Raw genomic sequence first — 21,404 nt, 5'->3', positions numbered from 1 at the left:
AAGGTATTTTAGACCTTGAGAATCATTAGCAAACATGCTAAGTCAGAAAGACCGGGCTCTCTCCCCAGAGAAGGGTTAACTCTCTAGTTGCCATTTCAATGCCAAAAACCTATTCTTCAAGTCAACTGGAGTAACTTAAGAAACTACTTACTCAGAACATAGAAGAATTGTGTGGTGAGCACTAGGGGGGAAAAAAGGCAGACCATGAAAATTATTAAATAAATTATAAAACTACTAAAACCGAGTCTGTTTAAACCTCGTCAAATTTTAAGAGTTCAATTGTATGAACATTTTTGCTTAAACTACGGACGATGAAGTAACATCGGAACAAGATACGTTTCGAGGCATGTGAATTAAACATATTTAGGAAAAATCAATCCTGCATCGAAAATGCCTTTATGTACATGAAAGCACTGCCCCGGTTTTCCTAGAAACTAAATACAACTGTTTCTAATTAAAAACATAACTGCAGTGACTAATACCACTTTTCTTTTGTTATTGTTCTTATTTTTTGCGGTGTTAATTACTGAGCTCGGTCTTGGCTCTCTCCCGCTCTCCTCATTTCAAGCCCAGCTGGGTGCCCCTTTATCCATCAGTCACAGGCCTCCTACTCCCAGAAGACTACATCTCCGCTTCCCTTTCCCCGCTTAATCAGCATTATACACGTGATGGCTCTCCAAACTTGTCAGAAGAACCCTCTCAGGCCACTAGCCTTTATTTAAAAAAATAAAAAAGGGGGGGGGGGGGGTGTCAGGGCAAGGGATGGTGAAGAAACTCCTGAATCAGTAAAGAAACGGGAAACGTTTGGTAGGAATCGTGCCCGTCTAAGGCTTCAGTATGGTAACCTACGATGTAGTCTTCTAATCCATCGGTTTTTCACGTATATTTTGACCTCTAGAGTACCTGTCGGTAAATCAATTTTAGATGTACTTCTTTATGGAACACGTTTATGTGCTTAGTGCAGATGGTGGCTACCATATGCAGCAAGATTAAGGAGAAAAAGGCTTCAAGGCCGTATGAATAGTTCCGACAGTTACTTTAAAGTTAGTATCTCAAAGAAAACTCTTCGTTGGTCCATTAAAATGTTTTGCCTGCATCACAGCCATGCATGGAATAACACTGGGAAGGAAATGTATTCGCCTGTGTACTCTGAGAAAGGTTGTCAACCTCCAGGACGGATTTGCAGCACTTAATAGACCACACTCCTTCTGTCAATAAGGCAACTTAATAGCAATGAGACTTACTTGCCAAGTCTTATCTCTGTATGTCCAGGCTGTATTTCACACATAATACAGACACCATGAGACATGCTATTTCCCACAAAAGAACATACCCTGCCAGCAGTTAATAAATGCATTCAGTCTAATCTGTTAGCCAGTGTTATGTGTTGTCCATGCAGAGGAAAGGATGACACTCAACGTAAGGCTCAATGGAATTTCATGATCACTCCTCTTATGAAAGCACTGCTTTACATTCCTTCAAGTGTAAGCCACTCACTGTGTGGCAGTAGACAAAGGAGTGTGTTTTCAGTAGCAGAAACAGTTAACCCTCACAACAGTTCAGCAACCTTTGCTGAATCCAAAATGTATGTTTAAATACACATAAATCCACAAATAGTTAATCCAGTAGCATGTACAGCAGAGATGTATTTTCAAATTTCGAAAGAAAATTCAAACACGACCAGTTAAACAGTGAAAGGGTTTGTGTTGTAAGGATAAGAGAAGGACTTGAACATATTCAACCTTAAGTACGGGAAAAGTCAGTGTCACAAAAACAGGAAAACACAAAATTGATATAGAATGCATGGCAGGCATTTAACAAGTTGACACACACAAAAACCTTTAATAAATCAACCCGCGAAAGGAAAGACACAAGATGATCACTCACAGACAGCACCACCGCAGCAGAGTGAGGCATTCATTCACAAGAACACTAGGACCTCCCATCACTCTGACAGCATCAGCATGCTGGATAAAGATCTGGCAGCACGCTTGCCGTGTCCTCAACTGGCACTGAATTAGCACTTTTTCACATAGGCATTGACAGTTCATACTAAAGAGGTGAATCCAAAATATGGTAATCTACTTAAAGCGCATCATATAATTAACAATTTAAAGACACGCAGATAACCTCCACTCCCACAAACTACTTAGCAAATATACAATGTGTTACCTCCACTCCCACAAACTACTTAGCAAATATACAATGTGTTACCGATTGCATACACCTAAGAGACTGATGCTGGTGTGTACATTTACAGATATACACTGTTTCCCATAGAGAGCTTGAATCAGCATCCTTAAAAAACCTAAGCTAAGGTGTGGCCTCATTTCTAGCAAACAACCCACATCTGCCATTCACATTGACACATTTCCAAATAAAACAGGGATGCTTCATATTTCTGAGTGGTTCCTTCTGCTTGCATACACTCCGGTGTGACTGCACGTTGAGTTTCTGTGCATGAACTATAATTTTTCCGTTATGCATTCCATATGCACTTCCTTAAAGATCTCGCTACCCATCGTTTTCTATATACTTCAAAGCCACTCAATTGTTAATGCTGTTTGTTAATTTGCGCAATTTGAAGGCAGGCATCGTTTTAATTGGGAACTGAACGAGCACCTGCATAAATCTAAAACTGACCCATAAATGTCACAGCTCTCCCTTGACCACAATACTTGAAGGATGGGACGTACCAACCAACTTTTAAATCGTATTGTTAATGAATATTACATGAGTACAGTCCATTAAATAAACGTCATGAAGCAGACGGATTTTCTGCAGCACAATGCTGGTAAAATACTGCATGGATTACTGAGTGGAATTACACGTCTCCCAAAATGCATACAGTGCTGTTTAGTCTCAATGGACAACTGCGGTGTAGGTTTTTAATTCTACGAGGCGTGTTGAAATGCTCCGGTGAAGTGAGATACTGGAGGAAATGGTCCTAAACGAGATTTTTGGATGAGACTCTTGCATTTATTCGCCCTCCATCAGAGAAAGCAACTCTGCGTTCAGGCTTAACCTCCTAGTATGCCTGCTGAATAATAATTCCTACAAGAACATCGAAAATGTGCCCTCAGTATAAGCACCTTCAGCACCAAAGGACAGTCGTGCATAACGCGCCCCACAATGATTTCTGGAAGTGAAAGTCTTTTAAATTGCCCATCTTTTCTGAACCCTATAGCAGGTCACAATATCGCAGCAGCCCTGACTTCACCTTCCAGGTAACGCAGACGGAATAGCCCTATACCTGCTCCACTTCATCCCGTTCGCCGATAGTTTCACGCTTACCAAAGCAAAGCAACATGCACATGTTCAAAAACCCTTTGAGTCCCGCAACACTCTGATCTATAGCTACAGCAGAGGTAGCACAGGTTCAAGCCTGGACAAAATAACATATGCCAGCAAGAACAGACAAAAAACTGATTTTTCAAATATACTTATCAGACAAGCAATCAGTAAAATGCATTAACCCTTACCTGTGTTAAGGCTGGGGATTCTAATAGATCCATCTCCTCCCTGTTGTTAGCATAATAAAGCGTCAGACCAAGTCCTTTAAGGTGTCACTTTTATACACGGGCGTGAGAAGTCTATCACTGCATCGGTTCCAACGGGCTTGGTATTCCTATGGTGCTTCCCATGCGCTGCAAACGCTGCCGCGGCTGCAGTTACTGATGCTTCCTCTTGATCAGCAGAACACATTCAGCGGCCGAGCGAGAACCTGTCATTGGTTTGCGCACGCGCAGCGAGTGTGGCCATACTGCACATGCGCACAGATCAGGCAGACAACTTCACTCGCCATGTTGGTGAGGTCGTTCCTGGACCATTAAGAACTACAGAGATCAGGCGAAGGAGGAACTAACCTGAAGTAGCCCAAGGAGAACAGCTCGTAGACTGAGCTCGATTCTTTAGCGTATTTAATTATGCTTCGTATGGTGCCTCAGCGGAGAGGAAAAGAGAGGCGTGACGCCAGTTTGACTATGTGTGCAGTATGACGTAGGAAGCAGGATAGTAAGAGGGCAGTCTTCCGTACTCGCTGTGTAACTAAATATTCGGAGTGAACTCTGCTACTTCGAGCAAAGGAGGAGCATGTCCAATAGAAGGCAAGAAGGTAAGCGTGGCTTTAATGTGCCAAAGACATCAAAGACAATGGGCACTCGAAGCCGGTAACCCTCAAACCCCCTTTCTTCCGCTAGAAATAGAAAACACAATTTCTACCAGAACACAGCACTTTCTCCCCCAAGTTCAAAGCGGTTTTTTTTGTGTGGGGCGGGGAAGGGGCGTGGTAGATGGGGGACTTTTTGTGATAGTTCTCGCATGGACCCTCCATAGCTGTTGTTCTACATAGGCTATCCACCCTTAGATTTTCATCCTTTTTTTCCAACATCCTGCAGATTCTAAAGCTACTCGGGGTTTGTAGGTTTCCCTGGAACAAATCAAAAACATTTGACAAAATATAGCTACATTTTGTCTTAGGGGGAAAATGATTAAAAAAAAGTACTGTAGAAGAAGGTGTCTGTGTTTCTATTCATGCAAATGGCATCAATGAAAGGTGTATGATGCTACATTCACCATCTTCCCAGCTTTCAGGAACAGGCAGTCTTTAATAAAAAAAAACAACTTTTTCTTTTATACCGCAAGTTTGGCATTTTACTGGGAGATCGCCCATTTTTAGGTCGAGCGTAGCGAAGGACCTTTTGCCGGCGTGTTTGGGGGAATGTGAGACAGCGTTCAGGCACGAGCCTCGCCGTCTCAGATTCCTTCTCGAGGGCGCGCACGGCGCCGTGCACATCCCCTGCCTCGCATTCGCAGCCTCTCTCAATCACACACAGCCACACTCACGCATGCGCGCACACACACATACACCCACGCAGGCACGCATGCATACACACACGCATGCATGCATACACACACACACACACGCGCACGCACGCGCACGGAGGGTGGAGTCTGCGTATTTAGAACTGGGAAGTGCTGCAGGGAAAGCGCTGTACGTAATAAGATCACCGCTCCTGGCCCGAGGTTCTTATGGTGTGTGAACTTACCCCCCAACTTCACCGCCGTGTGAGAGTGCATGAAAATCGCCATTAGAAGCACCGCCAGCAGCCCGGGAACCTCGGGACGCCGTTGCCTGCTCCACCTACGTCACCTCCGTGCAGCGCTGTGGTTGGCTCAAAGTTTCAGCCATTCCCGCCACGTCATCAGAGGGCTGCGCCGGGATTGGCTGCAGCTCTCTAGGACTTCAGTGACGTCAGCCTCTCTGTGTTGGAGAGGAGGCCTGAGCAGTGATCGGACAGAGGGAAGGGGGGGGGGGGAGTCTGCGTGCCTTGTTATTAATGGCTGGCTCTCTGCCACTTCCGGGCCCCCAAGAGCACGGTCTCCAACTCTCTGGACAACCCAGACCAGGGATTGTCCTGTAGGCATAAGCTTCGTTCCCCTGGCGTGGCTGTAGCCCAGAGGGAGAAGACACTGCAGTCACGCCGCGGCCCGACCTCGCAAGACAGGTCAGGGAACTGTCCACAGCCGCCGGAGTAGTGCTGCCATTCACTTGCCCATCGAAGTATGCACCGTCGGCTGAGTCAGGCAGGTCAGTGACTCCATCAAGGGCCCTGCATCTCCCGCGACCGGGCCGTCCCCGGCCCCCTCCACTCCGGTCTTCAGCCCGGCCCTCCATCGGCCATGAAATAACAGCCCGGGGGCAGCTCAAACATTCTGTAAGGCCGCACACCACCCCATCGCCGCTGCAATGCTTTTAGGGCAAATACAGCGGCAGTCGGTCAGACCGGTTGTCAAGGGCGTCCGCCAGGGCCTGAGCAGCTCAGGGTGAGTCCATTAATGAACTGATGAGGGCAAAGTACAGGATAACAGGATAGCGAAAGTCTGTTGAATGTTAGTTTATATTCACGGGTTAGCTTATCTTTTTTCTGTCTCAGGGTTACCTGTAAATTTACTTCTATGTAGGGTTACTGAAGCTATGGTAGAAATTCGATTTTTGGGGGGTGAGTATCGTGAGTAATGCTTTAAATTGAACCCTGTACTCCAGGTGTGGCCCGATAAGGGCCCTGAACGGTGGCACAACGTATTTGTCATCCTTACTTTAATTTCTCATCTATGCATAGTCAGCAGACACCATTCTTAATAAATAGAACAAGTGCTGTGGGCACTCGCATTTAGTTGTCTTTGGGAATGCTCTTCATTTGTTTTAGCTTGAAACATCGCCTATGGCCCTAATTGTGTTTGTCTGTTGCTGGTGCGTCAGTTTGGCCTAAACACAGCACTGTCGTGCACATTTGACAGGCCGCCACTTTATAATTGTGCTTTGTGTTGTGACATGGACGTTCACTGGCTCCAATGTACTCAGTCCTATTGTGACACTGTTCACCACACACACACCAGGGCCATAAGGAAGTGCAGCCTGATTAGCCACCTGATTGTTTGCACGTGTGCACAGCAGATTAACCGCGTGACCCGGTATCTCCTGCCGCTCTGCAGAATTATGCGGCAGCATGCCTTACGGTAAAATGGCGCGGCCCCAGGCTTGTTGGCTGCTAGATACCAGCGCCGGATGAGTAGTGAATTGCCCCCTGGGGTGCAGTGCTCTTCCTTCGCCCCTCTCCCCGTCTCCCTGGCGGGGATATCGCTCTCCTCCACCTCTTTCATCGAGGTGACAGCGTGTGTCAAAGGCCGCTGGACGCAACCATTGTCCAGCAGCACTCCGGTTGTTTATGTAACATCAGTCATTGGTGCGTGGGAGCTGCAGGAACCTCAATGTGCTTTGAGTGAACGATGGACATATTGTGAAGGATGGCATAAAGGCAAAGCCACGTGGACGAGCCTATATGTTAGAATTCCTGAGAGTCCAGTCTGGCGCAGGAATAGCGGAACACATGTCGGGCCTTGATTGCAAACAATTCAGGACGGAGCTATGAGTTGTGCGGAGTATGCCACATCTGGTAATTACCTGCAATAATGTCTCCACCCCTGGTTTCAATTTTGACTGGGAAAACTGGCTGAAATACAATGATGGAGTGTGCTGGCAGGGACACGATGGTCCAGTAAACACAAGGACATGAGAAGTTTATTGGAAAGTACACAAATCTGCCAAATGTTGCTTAATAGAAATGGGAAATGTTTTTGGGACTGGAGTCAAGTAACCTGGACATTTGTAATCCCTGTAACAGAGTCTCAATTATAAGTGGAGTGTTAACATTTTCATCCCTGTGACATTTTGGCAGGTCAAACCTGTGGTAATTTAATGGGGGTAAAAGACCAGCAGTTTACAGGGATATGCTGATTTTGGTGTGGTAAGCATAGAAATAGATGGTATTCCCAATTCTGAGAAAAAACTCGAAATAAGGGCTATTTATCACATCTGATAAATTCTGGTCCTCTGGGTGTCATATTTTATCATTTGCGATAAACGCCAACTACCCCTTTGGGGAACACCCAATCAGGATGTCATTACCCCACCCTATTCTGAACACGCTTTATCAAGTTTTATCTTGTGTGATATTTATTCAATAGCACTCTGTTGTGCTACTAATGAGGAATCTGACTGGTAGCTCGAAGCGCTGAGAAACGGGGCACAGTGAATCACAAGTTTACCTAGAGTTTCTCAAAAGAAGACCGTTCTGGGACACCGTCAGTCACATGTTTGGTTGATGCCTCTGAAAGTGTGCTATGGCTGAGGTGAAGCCAGTCACAATTCAGAGTCGTACCTGCAGTAGGTTCGTCGGTCTGGAGCACAGACAGTCATATTTAAGAGTCTGTGTCCAATGAAAGGCTTGCAGGAATTTGACAAATTTAATAACGGGTAAGGCTGGCACCCGGCTCGCTCACTCGCAAAAACGTGTTGATACATTGGGGCTCCTTACGATGTCGGGCAGACTTACGTCCACCCGACACCGCAGTGGTCTGGGACCACGACCTCTTGACCGTAGGTCGGCGGTTACCTCCTCAGTATTTGAATGCGATCGCCCATAGGGGGGTCGGAAACATCCAATCTGTTGCTCGGCCTCACTTCTCCACTTCTCCTCCCCCCTCCTATTTACATCCCTGCTGTTCACACTTCTTCACGGCCGCAAGGCCGTGCTTCAAAGGGATCCGCTCCCCTGTCCCTAAAAGCTTACCCCTGCGAGATTTTGTTGTTCATCTCTTCCCACAGATTCTGTCTAAAACAAACTAGTAAGGAGCTTTAATGGGTTTAACGTTTGGCTTTCAGTATTTCCCAATTTCTCAAACTCGAGTGTTTCTTTGTAACGAGCATTGTTGTAGACTTCTATTTGTAATCTAAAAGTAAACATGTCAAACCCTAGCACGGCCAGCTGGGACATCCTACAGGTGTGAACACATTCACTAACATCAAATTAAACATCAACTCTTGATATAGCTCAATGAAATGAAGCCATAGCAAGCTGTTAAGAAACGCAGCATTTACCTGCCTTCATTGTAAATACTCGAGCTAGTTGTATTGGTTTCATCTTGCATCACTCTAACACTCCGTACTTCAGACAGGCAGTTCCCTTCAGCCACACTGCCCATATTTACCATTTGCCCTCTAATAACATGTAATTTGTAAATATGACTGTAATACATTATTACTTGAAAACCAGATTTGCTGACATTGGCAATGCTTGTTTGTCTAGTTGGCAGACTCAGCTGAGAGGCCAACAACTGAATGGGTGCGTGCGAAGAGTCAAGTAGCTTGCACTTCTGCCACGGTCTTACTAATTCAGAACACACTTTTTTTTACTTCCTCATTAGTTAACCGCCCCACCTCCACTTTTGTCTAGTTGGGAGACTCAGCTGAGAGGCCAACAACTGAATGGGTGCGAGTCAGGTAGCCTGTACTTCTGCCACGCACTTTTGTTTCTAATGCTTGCGGAGCAGGCATCGCTAGTCTCTCACTCGCCTCTCACTCGCCTCTCTGCATGCATGCTTAGCTCCCTTTGTTAGTTTTCCTTGGCCGGACTTTGGAGGGCAGTGTGATGACCCACTTTGGGGGATAGTTCAGAGTCAGGTAGCCTGCACTTCTGCCACAGTCTCACTAATTCAGAGCGCACTTTTTTTTTTTTACTGCCTCATTAGTTAACCGCCCTACCTCCACGTTTTTGTCTAGTTGGCAGACTCCGCTGAGAGGCCAACATCTGAATGGGTACATGCGAAGAGTTAGGTAGCCTGTACTTCTGCCACACACTTTTCTTTCTAATGCTTACGGAGCAGGCAGCGCTAGTCTCTCACTCGCCTCTCTGCATGCATACTTGGCTTCCTTTGTTAGTTTTCCTTGGCCGGACTCTACCGCCCTCACTCTACCGCCCTCACTCTACCACTCTACCACCCTTCCTCTACCACTTTACCACCCTCACTCTACCACTCTAGCGCCCTCACTCTACCGCCCTCACTCTACCGCCCTCACTCTACCGCTCTCACACCCTCACTCTACCTCCCTTACTCTACTGCCCTCACGCCCTAACTCTACCGCCCTTCCTCTACCACTCTACCGCCCTCACTCTACCACTCTCACTCTACCGCCCTCACTCTACCGCCCTCACTCTACCGCCCTCACTCTACCGCCCTCACTCTACCGCCCTCACTCTACAGCCCTCACTCTACCGCCCTCACTTTACCACTCTACCGCCCTCACTCTACCGCACTCTACCGCCCTCACTCTACTGCCCTCACTCTACGACTCTACCGCCCTCACGCCTTCACTCTACCGTCCTCACTCTACCACTCTGCCGCCCTCACTCTACCACTCTGCCGCCCTCACTCTACCACTCTGCCGCCCTCACTCTACCACTCTGCCGCCCTCACTCTACCACTCTGCTGCCCTCACTCTACCACTCTACCGCCCTCACTCTACCACTCTACCACCCTCACTCTACCACTCTACCACCCTCACTCTACCGCCCTCACCCTACCACTCTACCGCCCTCACTCTACCGCCCTCACCCTACCACTCTACCGCCCTCACTCTACCGCCCTCACTCTACCGCCCTCACTCTACCGCCCTCACTCTACCGCCCTCACTCTACCGCACTCACTCTACCGCCCTCACTCACTCTACCGCCCTCCCTCACTCTACCGCCCTCCCTCACTCTACCGCCCTCCCTCACTCTATCGCCCTCCCTCCCTCTATCGCCCTCCCTCCCTCTATCTATCTATCGCACTCACTCTATCTATTGCATCACCATAGCATCACTCAGCACCACCACAGCATCACTCAGGGGCACCACAACATCACTCAGGGGCACCACAACATCACTATGCGCTACAACAGCATCACTGTCGCCAAAACAACATCACTCATCGCCACCACAGCATCAATCTGTGCAACCATTCAACAACAACTGGTTCAAATATGTTCTGTCAATGTTTCAAGCTTTATTACAAATGTCATAAAAACATGTTAAATGTTTTCACTCTGTTCTTGGATTTTCGTCACAATAAAATACACTGAACATAATCTTCACAAAAGTTATTTACAAAAGTTTAAGCTATTGCCATTATACATTACAATACCTTTTATTTAAGTATTAATTATTTAGAAAATTAAAAGCCATTGTTATTTGTAACATCAATACATCTAAGTCACGTAAATACAACACACATTGCATTACAAATGCTATAGGTGTCACATTTGCGAAAGTTAAAACTATTGGCATTGTAAATGACAAAGCTATTTTAGCTATTTTCAAAACCAACACATAAATACAAAATTTGTCATTTACAATACCAATAGCTCAAACTTTCCTAATGCGAGACCTATTGCATTGCAAATGCTTGTTCCTATTTGTTTATGCTTTCAACCTCTTTCCAGTTTGTAATGGAAACGGATGTCAAACCCATGCTGGGTCCCAGAAAGCTATACATTTGTGAAAACTAGACAAAATTCTGAATTCTGCAAGGGGTCATTTGTGTAGCTCCTTGAAGGGTTACACAAAAAACTAAGTGTTGAAATACAATAAATGTTTAAAATTAGTGGGAAAAACATCCATTTGTGACAGTGTTTTCATTCGTAACTTTTCGTCACAATGCCTGATTTACTAAAGTAACATACCATTAGATCTGCTAGACCCCTCTGGTTGAGGGGATATATAAGGTTTGTGGGTTTTCTAGTAACTCGAGGTACCCAGAGCCATTAACTGAAATTGAAATTGAAAGTACTTGGTAAAGCGCACTTCGACCTAGCGGCTTCCTGGCGCTGAAGTAGACAGATGAAAGGGAAAGAACTCTACTGAGGAAGTCAGCAGGAGTACGCTTGAGAAAATAGGAAGGTCTTAAGGGCCTTACGGAACTGGAGGTAGACTGGGATTGATCTGATGGTCAATGGGAGACTGTTCCAGAAGCAGGGGGCTAGTACGGAAAAGCGAGTACCGCCAGTCTTGGATTTGCGGAAGCGCAGAACACTAAGGAGGGCTAGGTTGGAAGAGCGGAGGGAGCGGCTGGGGGTGTAGGGGCTGATAAGAGAATTAATGAAGGCCGGGGCAGTGCGAGCTCGGGCCATGAAGGCCAGACAGCCTATTTTAAAGAGTGCTCTCTGGCGAATGGGAAGCCAATGGAGGGATTTCAGCACAGGAGTGATGTGGAGGGACTTGGGGAGGTGAAAAATAAGACGGGCGGCCTGATTTTGAATAGCCTGAAGACGGCGAAGTTCGTAAGCAGGAATGCCTACGAAGAGGCTGTTCCCGTAGTCAAGACGGGACAAAATCATAGCCGAAACAATACGTTTGAGGGCATCGGAAGAAAAAAAACGGGACACTTTCCGGATGATCCGGAGGGACAGGAAGCAAGAAGATACAACTGAACTAATCTGGGCGTGCATGGAGAGGTCCCGACTGACTTTAATGCCCAAGGTCTTAGCAGAGGCCGCTGGCATGGGCGAGGGGCCAAAGGTGGAGGGCCAAAAAGCAGCAGACCAAGGTGAGATGGTATGGCCAGTCAGGACCAGCTCCGTTTTGTCCAGATTAAGTTTGAGTTGATTGGAGTTCATCCACCCCGAGATGAAGGCTAGGGTGGAATGAAATTTGGGTAGGGATTCAGAGGGGGAAGAGAGATCGAATACCAGCTGGAGGTCATCCGCATTATTATATACGGAGACCCCCATTTCAAGGAGAGAAAGGATGAGGGGGTAAATGTAAAGATTAAAGAGGAGAGGGGACAGGGAAGAGCCTTGGGGGACGCCACAGGGTACCAGGCGGGAGGGGGCAGAAAAACCAGAAAGCTGGACCGCCTGAGTCCGTTCGGTGAGAAAAGAGGAGAGCCAGGAAAGGGCAGTGCCTCGAATGCCCGCTGCGCAGACACGGTCAAGTAGAATGGAATGGTCGACCGTGTCAAACGCAGCGGACAAATCGAGGAGTACCAAGGCTTGGGCTAGATTGGAGTCAGCCTTGCTCTTAAGTTCATCTAGAACGGACAAGACCACTGATTCAGTGGAGTGGAGTGGGCGGAATCCCGCTTGGTGAGAGGCCAGAAGATGGTTTCCCTCAATGAAGTTGGAGAGGCATGTGGTGATGTAGCTCTCTAGGATCTTCCCGAGGTAAGGAAGGAGGGAGATGGGCCTGAAGTTGGATGGGAGAGAGGGGTCTAGGCCGGGTTTTTTTTAGAATAGGAAAGACTATAGCAGATTTGAAAGATTTTAGTACTAGACCAGATGAGATAGAAGCGTTAAGAAGGGAGAGAGGGGGTGCGGGACAGTGGGTAAAGAGCTCTCTCAGGATACGAGCTGGAACACAGTCGGTCGGGGAGCCCGACTTGACTTTCTGAAGGAGTTCAAGAAAAGACTCCTGGGAGATATGAGGAAATTGATGAAGAGAGGCGGAGGGTGCGGGAAGAACGGGGGGAGGGAGTGACATAGAGGATGGAGGAATGTTGGATTTGATTTTTTCAATTTTCTCTAACAAAAAATTGTTTAAGGAAGTGCAGAGAGCTTGGGAGGGGATGAGGTTAAGGTTGGCCCTGTCAGAAGAAACTAAATTGCGAATTGTGGAGAAGATCTCCTTAGGCTTGTTAGCTGAGGAGGTAATTATCTCAGAAAAATAGGTCGTTTTGGCAGAGAGGATGGCCTTCTTGTAGTTGACTAATAGCGACTTATATTTTGCACGTAGAAGGGGGCAATAATTGAGCCTCCAGTGGCGTTCAGAGCTCCGGAGGTCCAGTTTGAGAGTTTTGAGTTCGTCCGTGAACCACTTTTGGGCATCGTGGGGACAGCAAGCCTTAACTTTCTTTAGGGGAGCAACCAAGTCGCAGGAAGAAGATAACCAATGATTCAGGGCATCCACTTGGGAATCAAGGCAAAGGTTCGCAAGATCAGGAGGGGAAAGAGCGAGAGAGGCCCCGAGGGAGCTGAGATCCACTTGATTCCAATTGCGGGCCGAGATGTTCTTAGGTATGAGGGGTCTCTCTGGAGGTTCAAGCTCGATGGACAAAGAAATCAGGAAATGGTCGGACCATATACAGGGGAGAACAGTGGGGCAGGGTATGGTGCAGCTAGCCGACCAGATTTGGTCCAGTGTGTGACCATGGACATGAGTGGGGGAATGAACGTGAGGAAGAAAATTAAGACACTGGAGGGTGGCCGAAAAGTCTTTGGAGGACTGGTCTTCCCTGGGATCGCCCGGCCAATAGTTGAAGTCTCCTAAGAGGATCACGGATGAATTGTTGACCACAAGCGTGGCCAGGATTTCTTGTAGGGTAGGTACAAAGCAAGGCATATTCTGTGGGGGTCGGTACATAAGAACTATTGTGAGAGGGGCCGGAAGGTTGACTGAGCGGGCGACTAGGAAATCAACACCAGGGGGTGGGGGAGAAGCGAGAATTGAAGGGTGGAGAGAATTATCATCGCCACCCCCCACCGGATTTACCTGCTGGGCGGTCCGCCCGAAGAGCGTAATAGGAATCAGGTAGGGTGGACAATAAGTCGGGAAGAGAGTCAGCTGAGAACCAAGTTTCTGTTAGAAACAGAAAGTCGGGGGTCTCGGTGTCCAGTAGGTTAAAGAGTTCAAGTTGGTGCTTGCCGGCCGATCTGGTGTTTAGCAGGTAGGCAGAGGCAGTGAGGGGCGGCGGGGGGGAAGAAAGGGCAGGAGAGGAAAGGGTAATAGGCCGGGGAGTGAGCGGCATGGGGCTGGACAAGAAAGGTGATGGGGCAGAAATACCTAAAGAAATGATACGCTGGTGAAGGAGGGGGGGGTGATCTGCGATTTGTCATGTGAGAGTAACTGGGCTGAAGTATAAGTTAGAGCAGGGGCAGGGTGCATGGCCTCTGGTCCCGGGCGGTCGCGGACGGGCGCAGACGGGCTTACCTTTGGCGCGCCTTCGGCACGTCCGCGGAACACACATCGCTATATGGGTAGGGGAGGGGGCGTGGCCTAAGAATGTGGGCGTGGCCTGCACTTCGGGGATGACGGGGATCCTCCTGCGACCCGCTGCAGTGCCTTACTCGGCTGTGCGGGGAGAAGGATCAGGGGATGTCGATGCCCAAGAGGGAGGGAGATCAAGGAATAAAGTGCCACCGTACGTTTTTTTAAAAACAAAGATTAACACAGGTTACAAGTTTAAAAAGAAGCGTTTGTTGCTCCCGGCTTCCGCCTCAGGAGTTCGTTGCATCCGCCTACAGCGCGTGTCAGCGAAAACGCTGCTTATGTAGGGGAGGGGGCGTGGCCTAAGAATGTGGGCGTGGCCTGCGCTCCGGGGGATGACGGGGATCCTCCTGCGACCCGCTGCAGCACCTTACTCGGCTGTGCGGGGAGAAGGATCAGGGGATGTCGATGCCCAAGAGGGAGGGAGATCAAGGAATAAAGTGCCACAGTACGTTTTTTTAAAAATCAAAGATTAACACAGGTTACGAGTTTAAAAATAAGCGTTTGTTGCTCCCGGCTTCCGCCTCAGGAGTTCGTTGCATCAGAGCTGCACTTTGCAATGGTTTTTCATTGTGTTCCAGGTATTGAGCAATTCAGATGGTAAAATATAGAGTGAGAAATAGGTATCAAGGAAACCTATGTATTTCCAAAATGGGAACAAGATATGGAGTTTAGGAGCAGTGGTTGTTTGCACATCTGTGGGCACCTATACTAGCCTGTTAATCAGAAGGCATTTTTTAAAATTACTTCTTTTTACACACTGTCTTACATTTGGAATGCACATATGCAGAGAAAGACAATTGGTAATAACACTTTTTTTGCTATTGTGTTCTCTCAAGTTTCCCGATAAAAAATGGTACCTCTGTTGTGCGGATAGGCCTAGACCCCGCGACAGGAAAGTGCCCAAAACGCAACATGGACACATTAAATCTTTCCACTGAAAACTGGCCCTTTTTTAGGTCTCGCCTATGCAGCGCGCATCAAAAAGACCTTTAGCCGTCGCTTTGTGCATGCATTCGGTTGCCTTCAATGGCAACACGTGCACCTGTGACGATTCATTTGTGGGAGCGCGCGGAGCCATATGTTATCAATTATCGCGGAGCCAGCGCTCGCTCCCGCAAGTGAATCGCGCAGGCCCCCTCCTCTCTCCCGCGGCGCTTGTTTCCAATTGTTAACAGATCAGAGCGAATGACCTGCTTGTCCTCAAAGAGTCCTACTCTCAAACAGTCCTACTTATATTATTCCTAAAACCGCTAGACCTTTTTTCCGCCAACAAAACAGCTACACTGCATACAGTTACATGTCAAGTACAACGAAGACAGATTGAGTGAGAAGGGCTCAACGGAGGTGCAGAGACTTAGATAAAAGTGCATGATTTTGTTACAGCTCCACTTTGTCAGAAACAGAGACTGTCAGAGCATACAGAATTGCCTGAAAAACATTATGGGCATGGGTTCATCGGTGATCAATGCTGGGTCTGTGTGACCGCGTTCCAAACATCACTCAATCGCCACCCATTCACCACTTTCCCCTCTGCACCGTCCCTGCCAGTCCTGAATTGTGGGTAGCAACAGCACAAGCTACCCGGGCTGTGACCGACTGTCACCGTCCAGTTCAAGCTTGCCCCGTCCGTGACAAACAGTAATTATAAAGAATATTGCTCAACTGCAGAGGTACGTGGGGGACTCTAGAGCCAATGAGCATTTCTGATTTTTTTTTTGCAGCGTACTAGAATTAGCTGAGGTACCAATCTTAGATCGTTTTACATAATACGCGCTCCTCTCGCTGCAATACAGCTGCTTTAATATGTATGGTCCTGGGTTTGTTTTGTTGTGCGACCCGGAAGAACTGAAATTAAAAGATTAATGACAGACAACAAAATTAGGCTGAATTCACGAACGGTCTGTGTAAGTAGCGTGCAGGCAATCAGCATGTTGCACAGGCGTGCAGTGTGTCGTTGTGTACTTAAGACTTGATGCCCATGAAATTATTTTTGTGCGCACTGCCGGTTTTCTTGCATTACATTACAGTGTGGCAAAAAAATCTCCCAAATCACGCACATTAACAGATTTTGTCAAGGGCTGCGTTTTTAGATCTAAAAGTTAGTGATGACCAAGCAACGTGGTCTTTATGGTTATCATTTTCCAAAAACTTACTTGGAATTGTACACCCAGTTTTGCAAGAAATATTCATTTTTTAAATTGTCTATGAACATATCGTTATAAAGTGTCTTGCAATACTAATATTGCCAAGCCATGAATATTGTCTTTTTAACATACATCATATCAGATGTGGAGTATTAATCGGGTAAAGGTGAAAGAGCGAGATGCGGAATCTAAACTTCCACAGAGCGGACTAGTCATCAGCGAAAATTTCCAGAAGGTTGTTGATATTAAAAGACTGTGAGCGCCAACTTCAGTACCAACTTACTGTACCTCACCCATACTGGACTTTGAGCTATATGAGCCGCATGTTTGTTATTTTCAGTATAAAGCAGGCAGCTTGAGTATATTTGATGCTTTGTTGTTGATAGCTATTATAAGTTTGTTGGGTGTGGTTGGAGGACTAACCTAGACATGTTTACATGCAAACTGGTGCATTTGACTTTCGTATTGCCCACCTGGTTGTGCTTGAATTAGCTAGAGTTATCACATGCCATAGTGGCATGCAGCCCTGATACTCATCTGCTAGCTTGTTTTGACTGATGTTGGTGGGTGTTTTCAATTTTGTTGACACATGTACTGCGATATGATGGTGAATATTGCGGGTATGCTTAAATGCTTTTGTGGAAGTCTCCTATCCACCTACGTGGCATGTCGTTGCATTGTTGATTGCGCAAAGTGCTCTGTGTATTACGTTGTGTTGGACGTTCATATACTTTGTTTATTCTTCACTAAGAAGCAGCGACTCCAAATTGTGTTCATGCTGTCTCTGTGACACTGACAAAGTGCACATGTTGTGCGCCAAAAGTGCTGTTTGGCATAGCTACAAGCCTTTTACTTCACTGATACATGGTATTCAGAGCCCAGCTAGCTTGTCCATTCTAGGCATGTTACCAAACAGGTACAGTGAGTCCAAGTACCGACCTTCTGTCTCTTACCTACCTCAGCTCTTCTCTCTCTCTCCTCCCTCTTTTCTCTGCCTCAGTCCTCTCTCCTTCCACTACCTCAACCCCCTCCCTTCCTACTACCTCTGTCTCAGCCCCCTTTCTCTTTCTTTATTTCTCTCTCTCTCTCTCTCTCTCTCTCTCTCTCTCTCTCTCTCTCTCTCTCTCTCTCTCTCTCTCTCTCGCCTTCTCCTTCTCTCTCTCCTTCTCTCCTACTCTCCTTTTCTCCTTTTCTCCTCTCCTCCTCTCCTCCTCTCCTTTTCTCCTCTCCTCCTCTCCTCCTCTCCTCCTCTCCTCCTCTCCCTCTCTCCCTCTCTCCCTCTCTCCCTCTCTCCCCCCCTCTCTCTCTCCCCCCCTCTCTCTCTCTCTCTCTCTCTCTCTCTCTCTCTTTCTCTCTCTCTCTCTCTCTCTCTCTCTCTCTCTCTCTCTTTCTCTCTCTCTCTTTCTCTTTCGCGCTCTCTCTCTTTCGCTCTCTCTCTCTCTTTCGCTCTCTCTCTCTTTTTCTCTTTCTTTCTCTCTCTCTTTCTCTCTTTCTCTCTCTCTTTCTCTCTCTCTCTCTTTCTCTCTTTCTCTCTCTCTTTCTCTCTCTCTTTCTCTCGAAGTGTGGCTCACTGGTTAGAGGAGGCAGACCTGGAAGCAGAGGTCAGCCCGGGACCAGGGTTCAATTCCCGGCTCGGCGGGGTCTTGAGTCCTAAAATGTCCATGGACTCGACAATTCTATTACAGGACCGGAGGCTTCAGATTATGCTTCTCTTTCATTTACTGTAAAACTCACAGCAGCCAATAAACATACAGTTTAGTAAAGTTAAACTACATTAACCATGATGCTTGGCCCAAGCCACGCCTCCTTAGCCCTACAAGAGCCCTGGTAACAGTCCCAGCTTCCTCTTTCTTTGCTGCTCACAGCAAGAGATAAGTGCTATGCTCCTTCCCTATTGCAGTTCATTTGGATTGCTTTGATTACTGACACGCTTATTAATATTTATATATATATTACTGTTTGTGCCATATTTCTACCTTATTTAGTGTTTACATACGTTTATTATTGCCAATGTTTCTGGTTGTTCGGATTGCGCGTCCTTCGCGCTCTGAGACCCTTTAGCGGGTCGGCGGCGGCAGCCGTGTGGGGAGCTCTGCTGCGCTCGTGCTCGGAGCCTCGCTCCTGACCTCCGCGCTTAGCGCGATCTGTACCAACCCGCTTGGCGGGATTTCTGCTCCTCGACCGGCACTCCTGAAGGTCGCAGGAGGGCGCAGGGCTCTCCCTAATCGCCCGGACGCCCCTTCAGAGCCGACAACCACTCGGCAGACGCGTGCAGCCCAAGTCACGTCCGTTGGGCTACTTTTTAGTAGGATTCTGGACGCGATTGGGCTGCACACGTTTTTATGCCATTTCCCCACTGTTTTTCACCGCGTTAGTGTCGGAGCTGGTGGAGAGGACGCCTAACTGGCTGAAATCAACAGTTGCCTTTCTGGGGAGTGCGCACACGCTCCATATATCGATCTTTCTCGGCTCTGACGCTCCTGGGGCTGCAATAATAATTATACAGCTTGGCTGAGGGGGTCTGGTACAGTTGTTCTATTGTCCATCTGTGTGCAGTGGGGCTGACCCCCCCCCCCTATTACTCCTTGTGCCTACCTCGTTCTTTTATTTGGTTACCCCACTGTGTGTGTTGTAATATGGAGGAGTGGGTGTATTTTGACGAGGAGGCAGGGGAAGAAGTCTATGAAGAGCAGCCTGCTGCTGCAGTGGAAGATAAAATTGTGGAGGCCTTGGACGCTTCGGTGCAGGCCTCGGTCAATAAGGCTGTAGAGAGCACAGTGCCTCCTACTGTGCAACAAGCATTGGCGGCAGCACTTAAGCCTATCACAAAACAATTGGAGAACTTTGCAAAGCGCCATGGCTTTACTAAAGACAAGTCCGCAAAGAAAGCTCCACCAGCTCCACAGGCAGGCAGCAGTGACCAATGGCCACATTCTGACGCTCTCAGTTCCCTTCCAGCGTCGGGGCAGGATCATGGATATTCTACGGGTGGCAAAGCCAAGAGCAAGCAACACTATGTGGATACTGACACTACTACCACTACTGGTACAGACACCACAGACACGGACGAAGAACAGCCCCCGAAGAAGAAGGCAAAGAAAGGTGCCTCTTCGGGATCAGCCCCCGTTCCTAATACACCATTCACGTTCAACCCGTCAGAGATAGTTCACCCTAGATCTTCGGATTGGGTCCCAGCCACTGCTGTGGCGGAGTTCTTGCAGGAAAACCTTAGGAAAGGGTTTGACAAGGAAGTGCGTAATCGCCTATGCTCTGAATGCCCTCGCCCCGATCTCGCCCATAAGGTGGCGGAGACTCCAGAGATAGACGTAAGCCTTTTAACCTTTTTGAAGAAATTTGCAAAGGATCCTAAGAAGGGCATCGACCGCGCCTGGCGCGGCTGTCAAGATAAAATGTTGGACGTGGTGGGTCCATTGGCAAAGATCCTTGAAATGGCCCTTCAGGCCAAGGAATCCAACGTAGCTGTAGATCCGGATATACTGGCTGGGTGGACCCAACGGGCCATCTGTTTGTTAGGCAATGCCAACTGCGCGCTGTCCACGGAGCGACGCAAATCGCTACTTATGAGAATGGACTCTAATCTCACGGAATTGGCATCAGCGGAACCAGGGCCCTTAGCTGAAGGCAACTTGTTTGGTGATCGTTTTGTTAAGGACGTTTCCAAATATGTGGGGACCTTCACCTCACTGGACAAAGCCCAGTCGGGAATCAAGCGGGTGTTCCACCAACAGGTTTTCAACAGGGCCGGACGAGGTCGGGGACGCTCGCCAGGCCGCTTCGCCAACCAAGGTCCCCCGAGAGGTGATTTCAGTAGAGGTCGAGGTGACTGGGACTCGACCAGAGGTGGCACTTTCTACCCTACGCGTGGCCGATTCAACAAGGGCAGATTCCAAGGAGGTGGCAATAGAGCAGGCTTCCACGCCCAGAATTCCGCAGGTGAGCGCAATCGATTGTTTTCCCATTCCTTTGGGGGGTCGCACGAGACACTTCATTCACAATTGGGCTCTTCTGACCCAGGATGCGTGGGTCTTACAAACTGTATGGGGTTTTCAGCTGGAGTTCTACCAGACTCCCCGGCAGAAGACCGGTCCGAGGACTCTCCATTTTTCCCAACAAGAGAGAGTTTTTATAGATAGAGAGATAGAAGAATTGCTTCGCAAACACGCCATAGCGGTGTGCGATTACGACCCACACGGATTTTGCAGCAATATCTTCCTAGTTCAGAAGAAGGGAGGAGGTCACAGGCTTGTGTTAAATTTGAAGGAGTTCAATTACTTCCTAGTGTACAACCATTTCAAGATGGAGGGCATCCATCTGTTGGCAGATCTGCTTCGGCAGGGCGACTGGATGGTCCGTTTGGATCTCAAAGACGCCTACCTGTCTATTCCCATCTATCCGCCTCATCGCCGATTCCTACAATTTCAGTGGAACGGACGATGGTTCGAATACTCGGCCCTTCCTTTCGGGCTTTCCTCGGCTCCTTGGTGCTTCACCAAGGTGATGAAGCCAGTGGTCTCCCAACTCCGGGAGCAGGGCATTCGGTTGATAATCTACCTGGACGACATTCTGATCATGGCTCAAAGCCCAGATCTATTGTCGCGGCACCTGCAGACAACCATTTCATTGCTACAGAATCTGGGGTTTGTAATAAACCAGACGAAATCCGCTCTGATACCGTCGCAACTGACGGACTTTCTGGGGTTTGTGATCAGCTCGCAGACAGCTCAGTTGAGTCTTCCGAAGTCCAAAGTGAAGGACATAAGGAAGGAGATCCGATCTCTTCTCGACAAGCAGATGATCTCTCTCAGGACGGTCACCAGGATAGTGGGTCTATTGGCGTCGTCCGTTCAGGCGATCTTTCCGGGGCCCCTTCATTACA

At 48.0% G+C, this 21,404-nt stretch overlaps 3 protein-coding genes across 4 annotated transcripts in view; 2 read left to right on the top strand and 1 right to left on the bottom strand.

The window, feature by feature from the left end:
* Positions 1-21,404, bottom strand: part of LOC144762663 (uncharacterized) — a 192,607-nt gene that overhangs the window by 150,858 nt on the left and 20,345 nt on the right. The gene's annotated exons all lie outside the window — the stretch shown is intronic.
* The window catches only part of ERICH1 (glutamate rich 1), a 303,582-nt gene continuing 285,941 nt past the window's right edge, over positions 3,764-21,404 (top strand). Inside the window, exon 1 of one of the 2 annotated variants that reach the window (XM_078647900.1) lies at positions 3,764-4,114. In XM_078647900.1, the coding sequence (XP_078504026.1) occupies positions 4,093-4,114 (22 nt within the window). In that variant the 5' untranslated portion in view covers positions 3,764-4,092. The remainder of the gene's footprint in view (positions 4,115-21,404) is intronic. The other variant, XM_078647899.1, reaches the window with a different exon arrangement.
* Positions 19,957-20,661, top strand: LOC144761268 (uncharacterized). The gene has a single exon (XM_078646717.1). It carries the CDS (start codon positions 19,957-19,959, stop codon positions 20,659-20,661), a length of 705 nt encoding a protein of 234 aa, XP_078502843.1.

Source organism: Lissotriton helveticus, chromosome 6, assembly GCF_964261635.1.
Source record: "Lissotriton helveticus chromosome 6, aLisHel1.1, whole genome shotgun sequence".
NCBI classification, from domain to species: domain Eukaryota; kingdom Metazoa; phylum Chordata; class Amphibia; order Caudata; family Salamandridae; genus Lissotriton; species Lissotriton helveticus.
This window is presented reverse-complemented; position numbering and strand designations above follow the sequence as displayed.